This window comes from Falco naumanni, chromosome 2, assembly GCF_017639655.2.
Source record: "Falco naumanni isolate bFalNau1 chromosome 2, bFalNau1.pat, whole genome shotgun sequence".
In the NCBI taxonomy this organism is placed as follows: Eukaryota; Metazoa; Chordata; class Aves; order Falconiformes; family Falconidae; genus Falco; species Falco naumanni.
The window spans coordinates 79,058,207-79,080,096 of record NC_054055.1 but is presented as its reverse complement, the minus strand read 5'-3'; the positions used below and the strand labels follow the sequence as shown (position 1 = coordinate 79,080,096).

Here is a 21,890-nt window from a genome sequence, read left to right as displayed (position 1 = left end):
TGGTAAAAATAAGGTTGTAGATGACCTCTTCCAGAGGTCATGACTGGTAATAGGTGGGTTTCATCAAGGGCTGATCTAGCTGACTATTTTCATTGATTCTTTTGTACTTTTAAAAGTGTATTAATGAAATATGGTGATGTCACACAGTTTGAGTAGTGTCATTGCAGATAAGATCAGGATATTACATGGTGCTGGATAAACCTGAAGGCTGGATGTTTTACAATTGTGCAGAATGTTCAGCTTACTTTTGTAGACACTAAGCAGAAGTGAATTTGTAGGTGATTAAATAAGAGTAGGGGAGCGTGGGGGAAACAAAAAACAAACCTTGGGTTTTCTAGTTGATTAGAGGGTGTGATTCCTGTGATGTTCCCATGGTGGGGGAGGGGGGAGGGTGCGGGGAAAAGTGGTTTTACTAAGAAAGGAGGAGATAGAAATATTTGAGATTTGACTATGATATCTTTCTGGATTAATATGTACAATTGTGGTTGTGTATAATGAGAGTCTTTGTAAGAGAGGATACTAGTTGATGTGGAATATAGATAATACTCTGTGAAGGTATGCTTCAAAGAAAGCTTGTTCCTTCAGTTGACTTAAGATGCTGAAAGGGTGTGTTACAGTATCCTACACATGTATTATGGGGACAGAAATGAGGAAATACATTGAGGTTAATACAAAATATTACCTTTAATATTGTGGTGGGTTGACCCTGGCTGAACACCAGATGCCCACCAAAGCTGCTCTATCACTCCTCTCTTCAACTGGACAGAGGAAACAAAATACAACAAAAGGTTCGTGGCTGGATATAAGGACAGGGAGATCACTCGGGAGTTACTGTCATGATTTGACGTGGAGAAATTAGGTTAATTTATTACCAATGAAATCAGACTAGTATAATGAGAAACAAAAACTAAATCTTAAAACACCTTTTTTCCAGGCTTAACTTTACTCCTGAATTCTGTACATCCTCCTCCTGAGCTGCGCAGGGGGATGGAGAATGGGAGGTCGTGGTCAGTTCATCTCACATTGTCTCTGCTGCTCCTTCCTTCTCACACTCTTCCCCTGCTCCAACGTGGGGTCCCTCCCACTGGAGACGGTTCTTCATGAACTCTTCCAACATGGGTCCTTCCCACAGGCTGCAGTTCTTCACAAACTGCTACAGTGTGGGTCCCTTCCATGGGGTGCAGTTCAGGAATGGACTGCTCTAGTGTGGGTCCCCCATGGGGTCACAGGTCCTGCCAGCGAACCTGCTTCAGTACAGGCTTCTCATGGGTCACAGCCTCCTTCGGGCATCCACCTGCTCCAGGGTGGGATTCTCCATGGGCTGCAGGTGGATATCTGCTCCACTGTGGACCTTCATGGGCTGCAGGGAGACAGCCTGCCTTACCATGGGCTTCACCACGGGCTGCAGGGGAATCTCTGCTCTGGTGCCTGGAGCACCGCCTGCCCCTCCTACCTCACTGACCTTGGTGTCTGCAGAGTTGCAGTGCTCCCATATTCTCACTCCTGTCTTCTGCTTCAGGTGTTGTGCAGATTTTGGGTTTTTCCCCTTCTTAAATATGTTACTACAGAAGTGCTACCGCTGTCGCTGATGGCCTTGGCCAGTGCTGTGTCTGTCTTGGAGCTGGCTTGTATTGGCTCCTTTAGACACAGGGGATGCTTCTAGCAGCTTCTCACAGAAGCTACTCCTGTAGCTCCCTCTGCTCCCAAAAACTCACTACAAATATTTTAATGTTGGGAATCTGAAAAAAATGCTTAGTTAACATGAAGGTTAGCTTCTGAAACAGTTGGAAAGGTCTTGACTGTAAAAGGTCCAAGTTTTTAAAGGAACTATGTTAGGACTCTAATTGTGGAAGAGATAAGACTCCATGAAAAAGGAAAGCCTTTTTGCCTTGCACCTGTAATGGCAAAGAGGTTATCATGTCCTATGAAATAAGTATCCTAGAAATCCAGATCTGCTTTATAGTTGATAGCTCCAAAAAGAGTGAAATTTATGGACGAAAATTTCAAAACAAATTTAATTCTTCTCTTCCTTTCCTTTGTCTGGTTATTAGCCTGGGAAAAGAGGTTATTTTTCTGTGTTTTGAGTTTGAGATGGGCTGATTAAAAATATCTCATGCCAGTTCAACTTGTTTTAAAATAGCGACCCATGTTCAGAAGAAGACAAATTTATGAAGCCTAAAGTAACCATGATAGCTTGGAACCAAAATGATAACTATGTTGTTACGGCTGTGAATAATCATCTACTCAAAGTTTGGAATTCCAGTACAGGGCAATTGCTTCATGACTTGGTGGTATGTAATTTTACTTGCTTTTTGATGTATATGGTCTTCCTAGAATGACAATGACATGTGCATCCTGAGTTCATATTTAGATCTGATTTGTCTTAAAAGTTCTATATGAATGATAAAGCAAGCATAGCATTTCTTGGATGTTTTATTTTTAAACTAAAACTAGCTGCTTCCTCCTGCATTTGAACAATTCTTTCTCTAGCTGCTGTGTTGAACTTGCCTCTCCTGTGGCATATATAGAAGTTTTTGTGCAGTAACACACTTACCCATTGAATAGTTCACTGTTCTTTGGCAAAAGCTCCGTATTTCTAGAGTTCTTGCTTGAATCTAGAAAACTACTAAATTTAGAATGATTAAGTGTTTCTGGCTGCCTGGAGTTTTGCCCTACTGATGAGCCACAGCTAGCAGTCCAGATAGATACACTGTGGAATTTGTAAAAGTCCATATGTTTTTGGAGGCAGCTTACAGGGGTTTAATTTTCCAAAAGTTGAGTATGAGGGAGGAGAGGATAGTATAGTACTTAAGGCACTACTGGAAATACCCTATTGATGGGGATTTATGTCCTCTTGTTTGAATGTTATGTGGAATTTTGAATTCTAGGGGCACACGGATGAAGTATTTGTCTTGGAGACCCATCCTTTTGATTCCAGGATAATGCTGTCTGCAGGTCACGATGGCAACATCTTTATATGGGACATTACCAAAGGCATGAAAACAAAGCATTACTTTAACATGGTAAGACCTTTTTTAAACCCCATTTTCTTTGTGCCCTGCAGTGTGTTCATATACTAGTTGAAGGGATTGTTGCCAACACATATAACCCCTGCACATTTTGGAGGACCGCTGCCCCCCCCAAAAAAAAACCCCAACAAAACAAAAAACCCCCCAAAAAACCAAAAACCAAAGAAAAAGAAGATGCCCCCCCCCCAAAAAAAAAGAAGAAAAAAAAAAAAAAACCCAAAACCCAAACTAAAACCACCAAAAAACCCCAAACCAGCAAATGTTACGAATTCATTTCTTCTTTAGAGCTTTTACCATTAAATTTCTTGGTTATTGTATTTGTAGGTGGAAAGTGACCAGGAGTCAGTTGTAACAGTTTAATGTGGCAGAAAAGGAGGGCTGGGATTGCCTCCCTTGTTTGCTTCTGGGTGCCCGCTTCCACTCTCTGTCTTGAATCAGGTGCCTCTCACTGGACCCGTTACTAAGCTGAGCCAGTTCACAGATCTGCAGAAGTACTCCCCACTGCTACTTTCCTTAAGGCTTCTAAGTTGAATTTGGTCAGGGAGGTCTTGATAAGCTTCTGAGATGTGGTGGATGAATGGTGAGAATTTGCAGTTGAGTGTGAGGTATGGGGGAGCAGAGCAGGACTTTACTTTCGTCCTAGGCAGTGTCTGAGCTCTTCAGACTTCACCTGTTGATCAGGACTTCTAGGTCTGTGGGCTGTTGTAAATAGTTGACACCGGGCTTTTCCACTCTTTGGTATGGAAGATCTTCTTGCACCTCATTCTTAGTAACCATTTTCCTTAATTGAGGTGAGGTGCCATCTAAGAGACAGAAAGGTCCTGGTTTAGACCATCATTTCAAGAGTCTTACAGACAAATATATGTGTTCTCAACTGTGTTGTAAGCGATAATATTATTACCATAACAATTAGTGGATTGGTGCAGTTCTTCTTGAGAGCTCCCATTACATTCGTTCCGTTTGACAGCTTATGATTTACACTTTAAACTAGGTTATTTTGTCTGAGGCTTAAGTTGTGGTCCACTGTTCATATTAATTTTTTAATTTTTTTTTTTTTGGTCTGGTTACAGTCAATAGCAAAGTGAGGGCTTTAGCTTTAAGGGTCTCTGTGCTTTTCTTGGAAGTGATGTAACGAAATCTGCAGTTTACTTTTAAGCAGTATACAACAGGTAAAAAGCCTCTAAAAGCATGTCTGTATGGTTTTGGTGGTTTTTTGTTGTTGGTTGGTTGGTTAGTTTTGGGGGGTTTTTTTGTAACAGTAAGTTTCCATACCATTGAGCACATCTTTTAAAACTGTCTGAATCAGGACTGAAATTCACATGTCCAGGGGAAAAGAAATAAACTGAGTTAACGAGGTTATCTGTGCTTTAATGGAGGTATTTAAGAGGTGCATGACTGCTTTTGACGGAGTAATTATTTTTTGGTGCTGCATTATTGTTTGCTAAAAAAAAAATGGTCAGATAGTCTTGAGTTTCTTTCCTTCAATCTAGATCGAAGGCCAAGGACATGGTGCTGTTTTTGACTGCAAATTTTCACCAGATGGACAGCATTTTGCATGTACAGATTCTCATGGACATTTACTGATATTTGGTTTTGGCTGTAGCAGGCCTTATGAAAAGGTAAGTTCAGACTTCTGTTAAACTGTTTAGTCAAGCTTCTAAGTGAAGTAGATTAGTTACACTAATTCCTCTGAAACATCATATGTAAAAAATAGTTTTGTGTAGGTACAGGATCTAAATATAACAAGTTCCTTGATGCCTGAGTTTGCTTTTGCATGTGGTCCCGGCACAGCAGGAAAAACCAGTGTCTTAACATTTCCTTGGGAGTCGCTCCCAAGAACTTCTCTGGAATACATTTTCATATTCCGGTCAGCTAATTTGCATGTTAATTGTTCAACCTCAAAATTACTTTTATTTCTAATTTCTGAAAATAGTTTAATGTTTGAAGAGTGGAATGTGTGACAGTTTATTGCACTACAAACTGTGCTTTTTGGTTAATTAGGTAGCATCTTAAGCATAGTTTGCTGGTTTATTTCAGTTATTAGAACTTGCAGTTCTTTAGGCTTGTCCTTATTGAACCCCTAAATCACTTTATGAGTTTGATTAAAATAAGCAAAAATAAATATCGTTCAACACTGGATTTTGAAATGTTTAAAAATGTGCATGGGATGAATATTTTTTGACTTTATCAGCCTGTTTCCTTTTTGTTTTGATAAATACATGTGTTTCTGTTTTTTCAAAATAGCTCTCAAAATTGTAGTTCTAGCCTGTGCTTTTCTTCACTTTCCCCTCAGTTGTTTTTTTTTTTAATTTGTAATGGTAATTCTGTGTTTCTCATTTTAAATAGTGGGGTGGTTTTTTGCTCTATATCTTAGCTGAAATTGAAACTTAATTCTCTTCATCTTGCTCATCATTGCTAGGAGCAAAGATTCAGACTGTGATCTAATACTTGTGTAACCATTTTCCTTCAGCTGCATGGATTTAACAACTGTTTCAGTTGCAGAAAAAATTTCTGGTGGTCACTGCATGATTAAGAACAAACTTTACTTTGAGAACTTAGGTTGAAATTTAGACAATTATTTCCTTGCATGAAAACCAAGGAAACTTTCTTAATTTTGTGGGGAAAAAATGAAACAGAATGAGATTTAAATATTTTTAACTTCAAGCGTAAAGCAGTGCTTGCAGTGCTTCTGCTTTAAGCTACCTCAGTTTATTGTAAAAGCATTTTGTTGCCTGCAAAAGCACTAAAAAATGAGTACTGCAACACCCATACAGATTAATTGTAGCTATGCATAACTCTTTCTATTGGGAACTTGCACTTTCTATTAACCTTTAAGGAGATTTTAGGTATGTTAGTGTGACTTGTTCTTTTCAGTTCTTTAGAAAACTCTTTTTAAAAAAAAAAAAAAAATATAAAACCTTCATTTCTTTCTAGATTCCTGATCAGATGTTTTTCCACACTGACTATCGGCCACTTATTCGAGACTCTAACAATTACGTCCTAGATGAGCAGACTCAACAAGCACCTCATCTCATGCCCCCTCCCTTCTTAGTAGATGTGGATGGAAACCCTCATCCGACAAAATATCAAAGATTGGTGCCTGGAAGAGAGAATTGTGCAGATGAACATTTGATTCCTCAGCTGGGATATGTAGCAACAAGTAAGAACACTATCACTAAAGACCTGCATCCAGACCTATAGTAATTCTGCATGGGAACAGAGTAGATGTGACATAAGTGATTTAAAAATGCCTTCATTTTCTCACGTGCTAAGTACTTGTGTATTTATGTTCACTATAGATGCTGAAAGGTCCCACATCAAATATGATTTTAAACAAGCAAAAAAAAATACTATTTGTTGTTCAAATGGATGTCTTAATTATTTTCTGCAGGCACTGACATGTGCATACTGTGTTTGAGTTGTAGACTCTGCAAATGGCTTGTTTGGAATAAGCAATTGCAATCATCTCAAGAATGGTTTTCATTGTGTTTAGCTGTACAACACATCTCACTGTGATGTAAACAATGAGATTAAGTCATTTTGCTATAGTCAGTTATTTAACAAAACCCATTCATTTTATCTGTATTACACTTGCAAGGTGATGGAGAAGTGGTTGAACAAGTTATAGGCCAACAAACAGTTGATCATGATGAACAAGGCTTGGAGCCCAGCATTCTTGATGACATGATTAGACAATTACAACTACAACAAGATCAAAGAACCGGAGCTGATCAAGAATCTGCTTCAAATGGCCCACAAAATGGGGAAGGAACACCTAGAAGAGGTTAGTGCTTGCTGATAAATTCTTAGGTAATTGTACTATCTCCATTTGGTTATGCTCTGTGAAATATTTCAAACAGTTTTTATCTTCTAATGTTTTGGGTACTAAGATTCCCTTAACATAGTTATACCTGGTTAAGGTCTTCTCATTCATTAAAACACTGCTACTACTGTGATTAAATTGCAAAACAGAGCTTTTCACTTTCCTTTTAAAGAGCATTAATTGTATTACTTTTGGAGTGCTCCATATTTAATAATATTCGTAGAGTACTCAAGTAACATTTATAGGAGCGACGTTTATTCTCCTCTAAAATTTGCAAAGTATTTTACCACTATTCAAACTGGGTTTCCCTCCCTCTTCTTTACAGATTTAAACCAGGCACTCTTCTGATCTGTGTCCTTGTAGTTTTAATTAAGTAATCTTAGCTCTAGGAAAAGTGCTTTTTAGAACCTCACTAACCTCAGAGCTGCCTGAAATAGTTTGGAAAAGCATTTCCTTTCACTGTATTAAAATAGTAGAAATATTATATTTTAAAAAGTATATGTGTAATCTCACTGTATTTCTTATGAGACAGATAAATTCCTGAAGGTGGTAACTAGTCATGTACTTACAATTACGGAGGTTAAAATATGAAAAGTGTTAATTTTTTTATGTTGTAGTAAGAAGAAACAAGCTTCCAATTCTGTGTAGTCTGGAAAAAATGGTTTTGTTTGTATATTTTAGCTTTTAGAAGGCCAAGTTTTGACATCCAGTCTCCTCCCAATATTGGTCTGCGACGTAGTGGGCAAGTTGAAGGTGTGCGTCAGATGCATCAGAACGCTCCACGAAGTCAGATGGCTACTGAGCGAGACCTTCAGGCTTGGAGACGAAGAGTTGTCGTACCAGAAATACCACCAAGTTTACTCAGGTCTTTAGGCAGCTTATGGGGCTGCACATATGACTAGAGAGAACACATCATGTTGTTTTTTCTAAATCTAGTGCTCTTAGACCTAAGCTAAAAGAGATCTGTGGTACAGATTGAAGTAGTTCAGTGTTACGGTCAGCTGTGCTTAAAAGCTTTGTATTGTAAAGTCCATTCAATAAAAATAAATGGAAGTTTCTCTAGTTTATTAGGGAATGATTCGCCCATATTTCAGTATTTTAAGTCATCTTAAAGGGAGTTAGCTTACTTGGATTCTTGCCTTTTCAAAAATAAAGTGATATAGATTAAATTCTTTCTCTTGAAAGAGCTGGGAGAGACTGTGCTTTTGTGAGACACTGTGGGGGTGCTGTTTTATGACCAGAAGCAGCACTGAGCACTTGAAATGCTAAAACAGTTGCTTTCAAAAGTACTATCAGTATGCATCTGTGAAAAGGAGAATTAATATAGGTAGCTAAATATTTCTTTTTAATGGTACAGCCATATGTATGGCCACATCTCTGAAGTTTTTAAAAAACTTCCCCAGTGTTGGCAGGTAGATTGATTGCCAAGGGAGAAATGTGGGTTAAAAATGAGGTTGAAAAGGTTTATGTTCTGATATTTACAAGGAAGACTTTCTTAATATTCATCTTCTTTACTCTGGAAATGAGAGGAATTGAGAATACTCTGGAACTGAGAAATAATAACATCGGAAATTAGTAATGTAATGAAATCAGGTGTTAGGGGTTTTTAAATAGATCTTTAAATAGAATGGATTACTTAACTTTTCAGCATTGTCAAAACAGGTGTAGAATTAGATTTTCATTACTTTCTTGTAGGAAGCAAGAAGAATATCGAATTGCAAAAGGGGAAGAGGAGAGAGATCTTTATGCAACAGAGAAGAAAAAGTCATTTGAGTCATTGGAAAAGGTATGCAGCAGCTTCTAGGAAAATGGGCATTTTGTGCCTAGGGACAGATTGTGGTTTAAAAAACGGAAGGAGACATTTCAGAAGACATGGTCTTCAGAAGTTTCTGCTGATTCAGCTTGCGCTTATTGCAGGACAAGGTTTGATGCATTTTTATGAATACCTAGAATTCTTTTTTTTTCTTTTAGTCTTGCCTCCTTCCATCAAAGGTATTTGCTAGTAATTTTAAAAGGCAGGCTTGATTTCAGGCCATTCTGGTTTTACTGCAGTTAAAAGTTTTAAGGACAGTTGTTGCAGGTCCATGCTAAGGCACTAAGGTGCAAGTGAGAATATTCAGGGTCTTGTATTTGAAGAATTGTAGGCTAAATTGCAATTCCCATGTCATTTTACTTTAGAAGACCAATGTTTTGTCCGTGGGGCAACTTTTTCAGACTTACCACATTTTGAATGATTTTTTTCATTGTCTACTTTTTGGAATGGATCGATAAGAAGGAAAAATTGGTTATTATACTGTTTTTATAAGGTAGTGGCCTGCTCTGCTGTGTCTTGCATTACAAAACAATTTGACACGAGAATTCTACTGCATGATCCCCTTAACTGGGGGGAGTTGAGGATTTCAGGTCCTCTCAGAACTTCATGTTGTAGGCAGTTAATTCTTGCTTCTGTAAATGTATTTATCAGATAATGTGAATGAATCTGTAGCTTACAGTAGTTTATGAGGATAAATTTCTTAGAACTACTAGATTTTAAATTGGGAACAGCAAATTTAAAAACTACTGGCTTACAGGAAAATTACTTCTTGTGGAATGGAGTTTTGACGTGATCAGGCTGTGATGTGATGTGATAAAGCTGTTTCAGCTTTTATATTGAGCAGTGCTTTTAGCCACCCTTTCACTCAATAAAAGTTTGCTGCATATATGCTTTTATGTAACTTTCTTTTTCACTTCCTATGTAAATTTAGAGTGACTCTGAGTCATCATTAATACAATCTAAGCGTAGACTGCATAGACGGAAATACGCTAGTTACCGAACACGGAATAACATTGAACAACTGGAGTCTTCTGATGAAGAAAGAGATGACTCCTTTGGCTTCATAGAGCAGGTAATTTCAGAGTTCTGTATTGAACTTGAATTCCTCAATAAGTGAAGTTTATGTAAATGTGCCTTTTTTCTCTTAAAACAAACAAGCTGACAAAAAAACCCTTCTCTTATACCAAGGAAGGTATTTCTGTAAGCATCATTATTGTTAGCACTTCTCGAACCTAGTTGTCTGTTGCTTAAATAATGGCAATCTTTCCTGTAATTTTATAAATGGCTGAACTGTTTTTTCTGAGAATCTTCTAAACTAAATCCACAGTCCAAGACAAAAACCTGATGTAAGTGCTGAGGTTGGTTTAAAGTGAAGTTTGGATTTCAGGTGTGTTTTGCTGTTCCTCTGCAAAACCTTCCCAGATTTGTGCACAGACCTAAAACTGGAAAATGTGAAGCCTGTTAATGTGGTTCTTCCACGGAGTCTCTTTATCTCTGCCAAGTCCTGGCTTGGGGTGCAATGGGACTTTGCTGTGGGTAGCAGGAGCTTTTGACTGTTGTGTTATCAGATGCTGTAGACAGCAGTAGGATTGCTTGGACTACATTTATTTTGCCTTTCACACAAGGAAATAGTCTCACGCTGGGAAGGGGGGAAGAAGTGGAAAGAGAAGGTCAGATGTATTGGACTAGTCACTTCCTGTGTTAAGGAAGAATGGTGAACAAAATGGGGGGGTGTTCAGGAGGTAAGATTATTTTGTAAGATGAAGAATAATGTTCTTTGGAAATTGACTCTTCTCCTAGCCTCTTAATAAAGAATTTCTATGTGTTTCAAAACAAATAATCGCATAGATTTAATCGAGTGTTCCTTATTTTGGGAATAGGATGGGAGGAGAGTTGACAGATGACACCTGACAAATTCAAAGCACACGAAGTGCAGGTAGTTATGTGCATTGTCCTGTAAACACTGCATATACTTAAATATTTTTGAGGCAGCGATGTTAGATCTAATAATACCAACACTAATAATACTGTGAGAAGCCAAGCTGTGATATAAATGGTGGGTTTTTTTTCTTTTAATCCTACAAATGGTAGGATAAAAGAAAACTGACTTAGTGAGTATTGTCCATCCTGTACACAGGTATGAACAGGTCTTTGGGGGAAGACTATTAAGTTTGTTATTCTGAAAATGACAATCAGCTAGACTAATTCAAACAGTATCAAACTTGAAGTTGCAAGTTTAAATCTTGTTTTCTTTTTTGCTTGACAACATATAACTTGAGACATGAGTAATACATGATACTTAGTCATTTCAGTTATACAAAACACATGTAAAACACAAAGTTAATGCAAATAAATTGGTGAACAGCAATCAGCAAATGACTTCAGTTGTAATATATTTTGATGTATCTTGACTATTTAGTTTTGCATTTAAATATGTGCATGAATAAATCTAATTAATACTTGGTCAATCGGTTGATACTAAAATCAGAAAAATCACCTCATTCTAACTTGCATAACTAATGAGGGGAGAAAAAACACAAGAAAAGTGCTGAGCCGCTAACAGTATGTAAGTTGTGTGTGAATGGGAGATGTGATAGTTTTCCTTGACTTGTTCCTTGTGCGGTCTTTAAATTCTTCTTTTGCATTCTAGTGAGCTAGATTTTATTGTGTACTTGACATGACCTAATTACAGCATAGTAAGTCTGGAATTTGAAGGAAGCAAAATCAATTTCCACTTTGATAAATGATTTGAACTTAAGACTAGAAAAATGTAGAACTGTCATATGGCAGGGGGATAGAATTATTGCTTTGTGAAGAGTTGCTACAGCAGGTGGATCCACATCTGGCTAATAAAAAGTGAGTGAATATACAGAAGTTAATGATTAATAGTGCGCTCCTGAGGTTAACAGAGTAAGTTGAAATTGGCTACAGAAGGGAACTACTTTCATTTCCATTTTAACAACTGTTTTTACCAAATTTCTTCCTAACTTGGTAATACGCAGACAGGAATGGATAATGGGTTTTATGTTTCAAACCATTAAACTATGTGCTTTAAGAAGGTTTGGGATTGACAGCCTATTTTGAAATTCAGGAAGCAGAAGAAAGTGAGGGCTCTGGCTCGTCTGATGAAGAGGAAGAGTGGAGAAGTGACAAGAAAAGCAACAGTAATAGTTCTAGGTAAAAAGCGAACAAACACATCCCAGCTTCTACTGTAATGAGTTTTACTTGAGTTTTGGCAAGTTAAGTTGTATGGAAGTTCTGTTGTGCTTCATATGTAATAACATTTTATACTGTACTGACATATTGCATTATTTAGTATTCCATTTTAGCAAAGATTTCTGTCTTTTAATGTAGTTTCAAATATTTTTCTTTTTGCTAGATGGCAAGGAGAAACAAGATTTTCTGGAGTGTTTTTTGTAGTGTGTTTTGTTCTGTTGAGTTACTGAGGGATGGGGGGTTTTGTTTGGTTTGGGATTTTTTTTTGCTTTTTTGTTAATGTAGCAACAGTCAGTTGCTTGGTCTTACAAAAATGGTCGGGAAAAAATAATTTTCATAAGGTTATAATTTTATTTAGAACTGAAGTTACAGATAACTCTCATCACTTTGCTATGGCTTTTTAGTTGTGAATTCTATAGCAGTACAACTGAAAAATCCTGAGAGAGATAGTTTAAAAAAAAAAAAGCAAATGTGTACCTGTGAGATTTGTGGAACTGTCTTTAAAGAATTTAAGTAGTGTTTAGCTAGTGTGTTCTTCAGGGAGGGCTCTTAACTGGTCCAGAATTTCATTGCACAATTTTCTTAAGTAAAATTACTGATTTTAGAATTCACCAGACTTAGTTTTTTGGGAACACAGTAATTCAAAGCACTTTTTAAAAAAACCCTCATGTTAAATGTGAAGTGTTACAACAGGTTGAAGTAATTTCAGTTCTTTTAATAGTGCTTTCAACAGCAATCTAGATCTACAGATATTTGTCTAAGAGAATTCAGCATTCTGAAAAATTGACAACTTGGTTTTATATTTTCCTTGACCCCATCCACTATGGACAGTGATTCTTCAAGTAGATACTCTGACTGGATCGCTGATGCAGGCATTAATTTACAACCTCCTGTACGGACTTCTCGACGGAAAGCTATCAGATATTGCAGTACTTCTGAAGATGAAGTATTAGCAGGGAAATCATCTCCTCCAAAGAGAAGAAGAAGAAAAAGGAGGAAAAAACCCAAACCAAAAAAGCAGGAGGAGGTACAGTTAATTTCTTCTACTTGCTCTTTAGTAAATTTCTCTCTTTTAAGTTTTTAGACGTCTTCACAGGAAACTGTTAAAAGTAATTATTCCTGCCATTGGACAAGAATATTGGTATCACTACATACAGTGTACCCTTCATTAATTTAGGACTATTCCAAATGCAAGGTATCTGCTGATTTGTATAGAGGAATCTACATTCCAAATGGAAGTAATTTTCACTTTTCAAATAAAATGGGTTCTCAAGGTTGCTGGTCTCAAAGGGGAAATGTGATTATTAAATAACTGTTCAGAATACTAGACTAATACCCTGTTAAACTGTCTGGTTTTAAGTAATGTTTTTTTAAAAACTTAAGGGAGGTGGTCACTGTCTTTGTGGTGGCCATTTATATTTGGGTTGAATTTTTAATTCTTCATATGCTACAATGATTAGTTGTCTTTAGGTTACTGAAATTTTTGTTTAAATAATTATCCTTTTTGAAGTTAAATTCGTTATTTTTTGCTGTTTTCCACCATAAAGGGACAAACATTTATTTTTTTTTTTTTTAAGTGCTTGGGGTTATTTTGGTATGTTTTTCTCTCCATCCTTTCACTTCCTTCTAAGTATTCTTAAAATGGTATTTTTGGAACTGTTTTTATATGGACATTTACTGTGCAATATCTCTCATAATTTTTCATCATCAAATAGTTTCTTACAGCTTGATAGATTTTTAATTGGGCACTGAGACTGCCGTCTAAATTATAAAACTGTGTTTCTCTTAAGACCTGCATAATACAGGTCTGTATTTAATAATAAGACCTTGCTTACTCAAATCTTCATATAGGAAAGGAATGCTTAATATTAGTATACAGATACAGTTAGAACTTGAGCAAAGCCTTGGAGGAATTTTGCTAATATATTTTTGGAAATGTAGTTTAGTGTTGTATAAGTTAAGCTTTTGTCTGCTGAATTAAAATTAATTTAGTTGTTTCGATGTCATGTCAGCCATATGTCTGTTATATCTAATTTTGCTGTCTATTAAATGTGAAGGCTAATGCTGCAACACAGCCAGTAAACTTGGAATTGTCTTATGATTGCCATCCTCCTGTTTGGATAACAGACACAGCTCTTCGAAGATCCCCTTTTGTTCCTCAGATGGGCGACGAGGTAAGTATATGGATTAAGATCTTTAAACGCTTGTGTTACCTAAGATGATTATAGTTTCCAAATAGAGGAAAACATTTAAACATTTACTCTTTGTGTGCTTTGTTGTTGTGAATTTTTTTTGGTTTCTTTTTTATTTTTAGGTAATATATTTCAGACAAGGACATGAAGCTTACATTGAAGCGGTTAGAAGAAATAACATTTATGAACTGAACCCACACAAGGAGCCATGGAGAAAAGTAGTCCTTAGGGTAGGTCTGCACTGAAGATACTGTGGGTTCAACACCAGTAGTCTGTGAATGAAGAATTGTATTACATTGTTTGCAAAATGTTGATTTGTGAGGTCATGCTGTTTCCTTATGGAAACAATATGGGAAGATGTCTTCAGTTACCAAAGTGTCTTTGGAGTTACCTGTGGGAAGCCCGAATATAAATACCGGTGTTAAAACTGCCAAGTGTGACAGACTGTCTTCCATTGAAATCTCAAATACAGTTTTAATATTTTTGGCTTTTTTTGCATGTGGTAGAATTCATGTGCTTGGCTAACTAATGTTGTATTAATAGTTCTGTGCATAGTCCAGAAGGTGATAATTGCTGAAACTGTTTGTTTGTTCTTACCTGTAGGACCAGGAATTAGTAAAAATTGTTGGAATTAGATACGAAATTGGTCCTCCCACGTTGTGTTGTCTCAAGCTTGCTTTTATAGATCATGCCACTGGAAAACACACAGACAAATCCTTTTCCATCAGGTATGTGCATCTTTATTTTTCTGAAAAGTATTAAAAAAATACGGGTTTTTTTAAGCTTCTTCCTAAAGCCCTAAGGCACACACGAGAGGGATTTTTTAAATTTTTTTTATCTAGGTACCACGATATGCCAGATGTTATTGACTTCCTTATATTACGTCAGTTTTATGATGAGGCACGGCAAAGGAACTGGCAAGCATGTAAGTATGTTTTCTAGGTTTTTGAATAGACTAAATGATTTTGAAATCAAAAATTTGTCCTTGGCTAGTTGCTGAATATGCTAGATGCTACTTCAGAGAGCTCTCTGATAGGTACGGTCCCTTTGCCCATTAGAAATTTGAGCTTACTAACTGCTGTAACTAATCATTTTGGAGGGATTAACATAGATCTAAGATACAGTCTTCAAAACGCGTATCTTTAAAACGTGTTTTTCTTCAAAACATTGGACTGTAGCGTTCACTTATGTTGTAGCTAAGTTGCAAACTTACTTAGATTTTAGCACTTCAGGTTTTTTGGCACAATAAGTTGTCTCATCTTTTATTGCGTATCAGTGCATTTAGAACTTCAAACTGAAATAAACTGATCAGAAGTTTTTCTAATTGTATGTAGAAGCAGCATAATTAACTTTTCATGGTAGAATGTCTACGCAGACTTTTATTTGCTCTAGCCGATAGGTTCCGATCCATTATTGATGATGCATGGTGGTTTGGAACAGTGTTGGGACAAGAACCGTATCAGTCTCAGTATCCAGATAGTCACTTTCAGTGCTACAGTGTTAAGTAAGTATAAAAAGCTTTTACACTTCTAATGGTAGTAGTGTGGGTTGCCTCTTACATAGCTGGCTCTTTGGTATGAGAAAGTATAAATTAGTCAAATGGTTTTACTGGTTGTATTATCACTGCTTAATGGCTTCAAGTTGCTAATCTAGCACAACATGAACATTTAATAATTCGTGGCAACTTCTTAGTGAATAGTAATATGGTAAAAGAAGTTCTTTTACATTTTACATAAGACCTCTTTCACATTTTGCAAATCACTTTGTGACGACTAGTGTTGAATCTCTTCCATAAAGCAAGCAATGCAATTTCCAGTGCACGTAAATTATTATTCCTCATTGACAATTGGCTTTGAATGGGGCATGCTGAATCTCTTCTGTTGTTGCTGACATCATGATCCTTATGCTCTAAGTTCTCACACTACTGTCTTTCACATTATAGTCCACAGGAGCGAGTATACGTATAAGATGATCTCATGCTATCACTTGTGACTCCTGTAGAGGATGTTTCCAAACGTTGCTCTCTCTTCATGCTTGACACATGAATGTGAAGACAGAACTTGAGTCTCTTCACTGCCTACTGGTATTCTGTCATATTCCCTACTGTGTAGATCCCACTTGCAATTTCACCTTTTGATTTCCTCTTTGGGTGATACTCTGCTAGATAACTGGCAAGTGATGTGACCCTGTGTTACCTGTAACAGACAAATCCCTTTGACCAGTCTACTTGTCAGAGATAATACTGCCTAGACGAAGGCATATAATATCAAGTACCTTGTTCAAAACATGGCACATTGAGCAAATCAAGGGTATTTGAGTAGAAAAAAATAACTGCTTAAACACAAAAAGCCCAGAGCATCTGAGTCAGACTGGTAACAAGACAGTTGGACTCATACGTTCTTTATCCAAGGTGTGTTCTGAAAACTGACTCCCTACTATCCCCCCGTGATAGTTTGATGTTAGTGGCATTTTTAAGCACCTTCTTTCATACCAGCAAAGAGGTCCTTTGAAAGGTGAGCAAAGATAGCTCTGGAGCCTCAGCCTTCAGAATGAGGATATTGTCCTTGTCCTGTTCAAGCTGTCTGGAATGGTTCTGGGATCTTGCTTGCTTTGGATTCCCCCAGCAAGGGAGGACTGTAAGCAGAATATACAGTGGATACATAACACTCCTGTTTCTATCATGACCAGAGAATCTTCCCATGTCTCTTATAGTATATTCGATATTCAGAGTTTCATTGTTGGAGAGCTTTGTATGTTTTTTTTCACTCAGAGGCTTTTGAACCTGTCGCTCATCCCAAAGAGAGGAAGTACTTGTAGCTAATAGACAATTCTATAAGACTGCCAAGATTGTGGTGCATATTTTGGGTCCATGTCTCATCTACCTTACTTGTCATCTATCCCATTTATTTTCCTTAGTGGGAAGGTTTAAGTAACTTCCAGATTGAAGTTCTTGCCTGTATGCTTTTGGCAAGTGAATTTTCACTTTTGCTTTGACAGCTACGCTTAGCAAATTGGCATTCTTGATGTGCTGTAAATAAAAGTGGTATCAACAAAACAACAAATAAGTCTCCGCAACAGATCATCTGACCACAAGGATTTCATGTTCCTGACAGTGATAAAGCTAGGACTGCTACACACATAAAGGATCTGTTAGTATGTGCAAATACTTGTTTTTTCTTTCTGATAGTTGCTTAATCACCCACAATAAGAAAGTAAGTACAGACAAAAAACTGAAATCCAGGCTATCAGTACACTGACTTCTTGCCCTCATTTCATTTGCATTTGGACTCTTATATAAAGAGAGGGTCTTGACAAACTAAAATGGTGCTGGGTGTTTACTGACATCTTACTCGTGTCCCAGGCATGAGGGATAGTACACTTGAAGCATACCTCCTGCAGGTATTGTAGGTGTAAAAATATATGAGTTACTGGCTAGTACATTTTCCCTTGTTCTGTAAAATCATGTATAGACTAAATTCCATTGAGTCCAGATACCACTATGTATATACTACTGAATCTTATTTCAAAACACTAAATTTTATGTTAGCTCAAACTGTTTTATATGCTCCCATGGAGCGTATGTACATGGAACATGTGTAACTTTCCACATGTTACACCTTTCATATGTTTTGTTATGTTACCAGGAGTAAGTTTAGGTGGGGGTTTTGGTTGTTTTCTTGGCTATTTCAAAATCAAGTTGCCAGTTACGAAAGAATCATACAGCTGATTTCCTAGACTCCTTTCTTCTGTGAACACTAAAGGATATTTCAGGTTTTTAATGGACCAGCCTTTAACAGAGGAAAGTCTAGAGCTGCTTTGAAATTAGTTTAATAATTGAGTAGGTAAGGAATGCAGTGCTCTTTAAAGACCACTTTCAAAATAGCTTTTTAAAGATTTGTGCTGCTTTTGTAGAGAATCTGACTCTTCTATCTTAACTATCTTCTAGAGAAGATTCCTAAGATGTGTATATGAAAATGTCTGGAGTGTTTTGCAGGTATAGTTATGTTTTGAGACTTGGCTGGGTCATTAGTTCTTTCTCAAGTCATGTCTGCCCAAGAATCTGCATATGATTCAGCAGCAGTAGCTTCATAATTTGCATCCATATGCTTTATACATTGGATGCAAAAAGATTTTCAAATACACTTCATCTTGCATCTGTTTAAGCAGAGGAAAGAACAACATAAACAGAAGCGGTTGTGACTGTCTTGGAAAAACTGCAATATGCTGTCTCTCTTCTTCACTCAGGATTTGGGTTATGGTGCTTTTGCTAATCCAGCTGAGTTTGAGCATCTGCAATTGTTCTTTGCCATGTCTGAGACAAAGAGCTTTATTAGAATAGAACTGCTTTTTTTTTTTTTTTTTTAATACCAGAAACAACCCTTGAAAGTTGGCTTCAAAACACTCAGTGATGGAGAGTGTGGGAAACCACATTTGAATGTGAAGGGAAGTAATTGCCATGTAACTTCACACTATCACAGAATGGTCAGGGTTGGAAGGGACCTCTGGAGATCATTTAGTCTAACTACCTGTTGAACCAGGTCCACCTAGATCAGGGTGAACAGTTGTGTCCAGGCCAGTCTTGAATGTCTACAGTGAAGGGAATGTTCGTAACTGAATTACTTATTGGTAACCAGGTTGTCACACACTTAGGAATCCTCTCAAACTGTCACCGTCACTGTTGTATAGATGGTACATAAATAGAAGATGTGCTAGTTGAATGTTTTGTTATTTTATTGGCTGGACAAAAATAGGTATTTGTGTAGAAGCAGCTTTATATAGTATTAAGTTGCATTACCTGTATGAATGGAGCTTAGGCAGAATTAAATGGGGCTTAAGCTGTACTAAACTGTATTGGTGTCTTACATGCATTATGAAGTAGTACATACATTTATTAATACCAACAACTGAAGTATTGTATATTAACTGGAGAGGAAAACGAAACGGATCAATCTTCAGAGCTTTCAGAACTCTGTTAGTTCATAAATACCAAACAGGTTGAATTTGCATGGATCCAGGTTTTCCTAAGTTGATGGGTAATCCAAAATAATGGAGAAGTGCTTCTTCCTGAGCAGAGTTTAGTTATAAAGTATTGTAAGGATGATCATCTCAATTTTCAGTTTGTTTGAAATAAATACCAGGGAGTTATTAGACCAAATATCTATGTTTATTAAGTCATAAGAAGTAGATGGCATTCACCCAGGCATTCAAAGAACTTTGATACAAATCTCCTGGCAAAGTTGCAAACTGTCCTACAGTTGGACCCTGTACTAGAGTACTGGCAGATTGCTGTTGTAACTCTGGCCAACAGAAAAGGCTCTGGAGGGAAACTGGTGAACTGTAGACTGATATATTTGACTTTAGTTTCTGGTATGTGCCTATAATAAAAAATAATGCTGTTAAGCATAAAGATGAACTCAGCTGTAGGAAAGAGACAGCACTTCATCTGTACAGGGAAGTTCTGTCTCTACCCCTTTTGAAGTTCTGTGACACTGTTAGTAAGCATATGAATAAAGTGGGCAGCATATATCTGGATTTTTTTGTTGAGAAGCCCTTGACAGGGTTTCTCTTGGAGATGTTAAAGAAACTAAGACTGCATAGGATTATAGCACATACTTCTAGGTGTTGCATATTGGTTGAAGGAAAAGGTGCGAAAGAGTGGTTCTTAACAATCATATTTCAGGCTGTAGTAGTGGGCTCTCTCACAAACTGGTGCTGGGACAGCTTTACTCAGTGTCCTTCTAAGCCTCTTGGAGGGCTTGCACGGTGAAATATCCAAATACCACAAGTCATTTCAGGTAGTAGTCAACCACTATTATAAAGGCGAGGACTTCCAGAAGGACCTCATAAAACTGAATGGGTAAAAAGTACCAGACAGTTGTCAGAACAGATGTATATTAGGTAGGACCTCCGAGGGAACAATGGTCTTATTTATGCTTATATGATACTGAGCTTGTTAGTTGATTCCGCTGAAGGCAGAAGTGCTGAGGTAGTCATTGAGAGTTCTCAAAATGCCAGCTGTGTGCACAGTGGCAGCTACAAAAACCATCAAGGTGTTGGCCACAATCAGAAAGGATATCAAGGACAAAACAGTATTGCTCACTGCTTTCTAGCAGTGTGGTGTGCTGATGTGTTGATGCATTTTACGTCTTGGCATCTAAAGGAAGACATAATGGTTTTGGGAGAGGTACAGGGCAACTAAAATTATTAAGAGTATGTACCAGATGCTTTATGGGTTAAGACTAAGAAAAACGTGACTCTTCAGATGGAAGAGGAGGGTGAAAGGGGTTGTTTCATAGCTGACAAAATCATAAAGGTGATAGGCAGGATGAATAGAGAATTGCTCTTCACCACATTCTGTAATGACAGAACTGGAGGTACATGTTAAAATTTGTGTGAGATTTGTTTAAAAGGGTTTGGGTTTGTTTTTTTTTTTAACATTGGGGGTAATGAACTTTGGAAATGTATTTACACAGGAGGTTGTGGAAACAGGATTAGCAGGTTCAAAAAGGTATTGTACAAAAATAAAACAGATCCTAAAGGACGTAGGTTGGGATGTATTCACAAACCTTCCTCAGGGAATACAGTGGCCAGGAATGCTGGAAGTACAAGTAGAATGGACTTGTACCAGGATCATACACTCTCCGTAAACAGCATCTCCCAATAATAGTTTCAAAGACACAAATTACTAGTCTAGCTGGACCAGTAGGGTGTTGAGCTGATCAAGTCAGCATTTCCTACCCTTGAAATACCAAAATTCATTGCTATTTGTTATTAAAAACATGTAAAAATCTGCGTAAAAGTGGTAGGATTTGGAGAGATCTCAAAATGATATTCATATGTAATACTTAAGCATCAGAGTGAATATCAGTACTGTACTATCAGTATCAACTGTGCTTGCCTTGGCTTCCTCTTGGCCCTTACTTAACTTTAGATTCTTTATTTTATATTTACTCTTTTATTTGTCTTAATGTAGCATACCTTATAAAATGAAATGTTAATATACCAAGTACCTCACTCACGGTTCTTCCTTTCTCTGAAACATTCCAGACTTGGGCAACTACTGTTGTGGTTAGCAAAGAAATTCTCCTGTGTGTTTTTTCTCGTATCTTCCCCTTGATGTTATCTTATTTTTCCAAATATATGGCTTATTTTTCTTTGCAACTTCTTGATACAGGCTTTGTAGAATTGATTTTTATATTGGGTAAGTTGCATATAGCCAAAATCAGGAGCACAGTTTTAATTTGAAATTCATTATAAGGAATGTTTATTTTTTGCACTGTGAAAGCTGATGGCTAGCTAATGTTTTTGTTTATATGCATGTTTATACAGTGTATCTTATTGATACCTAAAACCAGCTGTGATTTAAATATGCTTGGAGTGAATACTTCTGAGTCACGATAACTTTATTATTTTTTTTAACTTGGTGAATCAGATGGGACAACGGTGAAATTGAAAAGCTTAGCCCATGGGACATGGAACCAGTTCCTGATAATGGTAGGTAGAAACTCACTTAACAGTTTAATGTGCTTTTCCCTCTTTCCAGTTCCTTCAACTCATGCAGATAGCAGACCTTATACAATTCCTGTCTTTCTTGCCACTAAGTCTTCTGCGTACAGTATCCATTGTGCATATCTACTTAACAGGTGGAACTTAGATGGTAATAGTTGTCCTTTAAATTATAAAGAATGTCAGCAGGGTGTTTCTGTGCGTTTAGGCAAGCAAGTTCTTAAAGACAGTCTTACTTCAGACTTGGTGAGATACTTTGAATATACCTATATTGTTTTCCTTTGCATCTTCCAAAGCAATTTTGAAGGAAA

At 37.1% G+C, this 21,890-nt stretch overlaps 1 protein-coding gene across 4 annotated transcripts in view; it reads left to right on the top strand.

Moving 5' to 3' along the window:
* The window catches only part of BRWD1 (bromodomain and WD repeat domain containing 1), a 63,285-nt gene that overhangs the window by 15,564 nt on the left and 25,831 nt on the right, over positions 1–21,890 (top strand). For 2 of the 4 annotated variants that reach the window (XM_040585092.1, XM_040585093.1), the window contains exons 14-29: positions 2,141–2,291; positions 2,889–3,023; positions 4,520–4,648; positions 5,964–6,189; positions 6,628–6,813; positions 7,534–7,717; positions 8,548–8,638; positions 9,597–9,737; positions 11,757–11,842; positions 12,713–12,908; positions 13,939–14,055; positions 14,196–14,303; positions 14,677–14,801; positions 14,916–14,998; positions 15,466–15,577; positions 21,506–21,567. In XM_040585092.1, the coding sequence (XP_040441026.1) occupies positions 2,141–2,291; positions 2,889–3,023; positions 4,520–4,648; positions 5,964–6,189; positions 6,628–6,813; positions 7,534–7,717; positions 8,548–8,638; positions 9,597–9,737; positions 11,757–11,842; positions 12,713–12,908; positions 13,939–14,055; positions 14,196–14,303; positions 14,677–14,801; positions 14,916–14,998; positions 15,466–15,577; positions 21,506–21,567 (2,132 nt within the window). Of the gene's footprint in view, positions 1–2,140; positions 2,292–2,888; positions 3,024–4,519; positions 4,649–5,963; positions 6,190–6,627; positions 6,814–7,533; positions 7,718–8,547; positions 8,639–9,596; positions 9,738–10,545; positions 10,602–11,756; positions 11,843–12,712; positions 12,909–13,938; positions 14,056–14,195; positions 14,304–14,676; positions 14,802–14,915; positions 14,999–15,465; positions 15,578–16,015; positions 16,156–21,505; positions 21,568–21,890 lie in introns of those variants that run through there. The other 2 variants (XM_040585094.1, XM_040585095.1) reach the window with 2 other exon arrangements.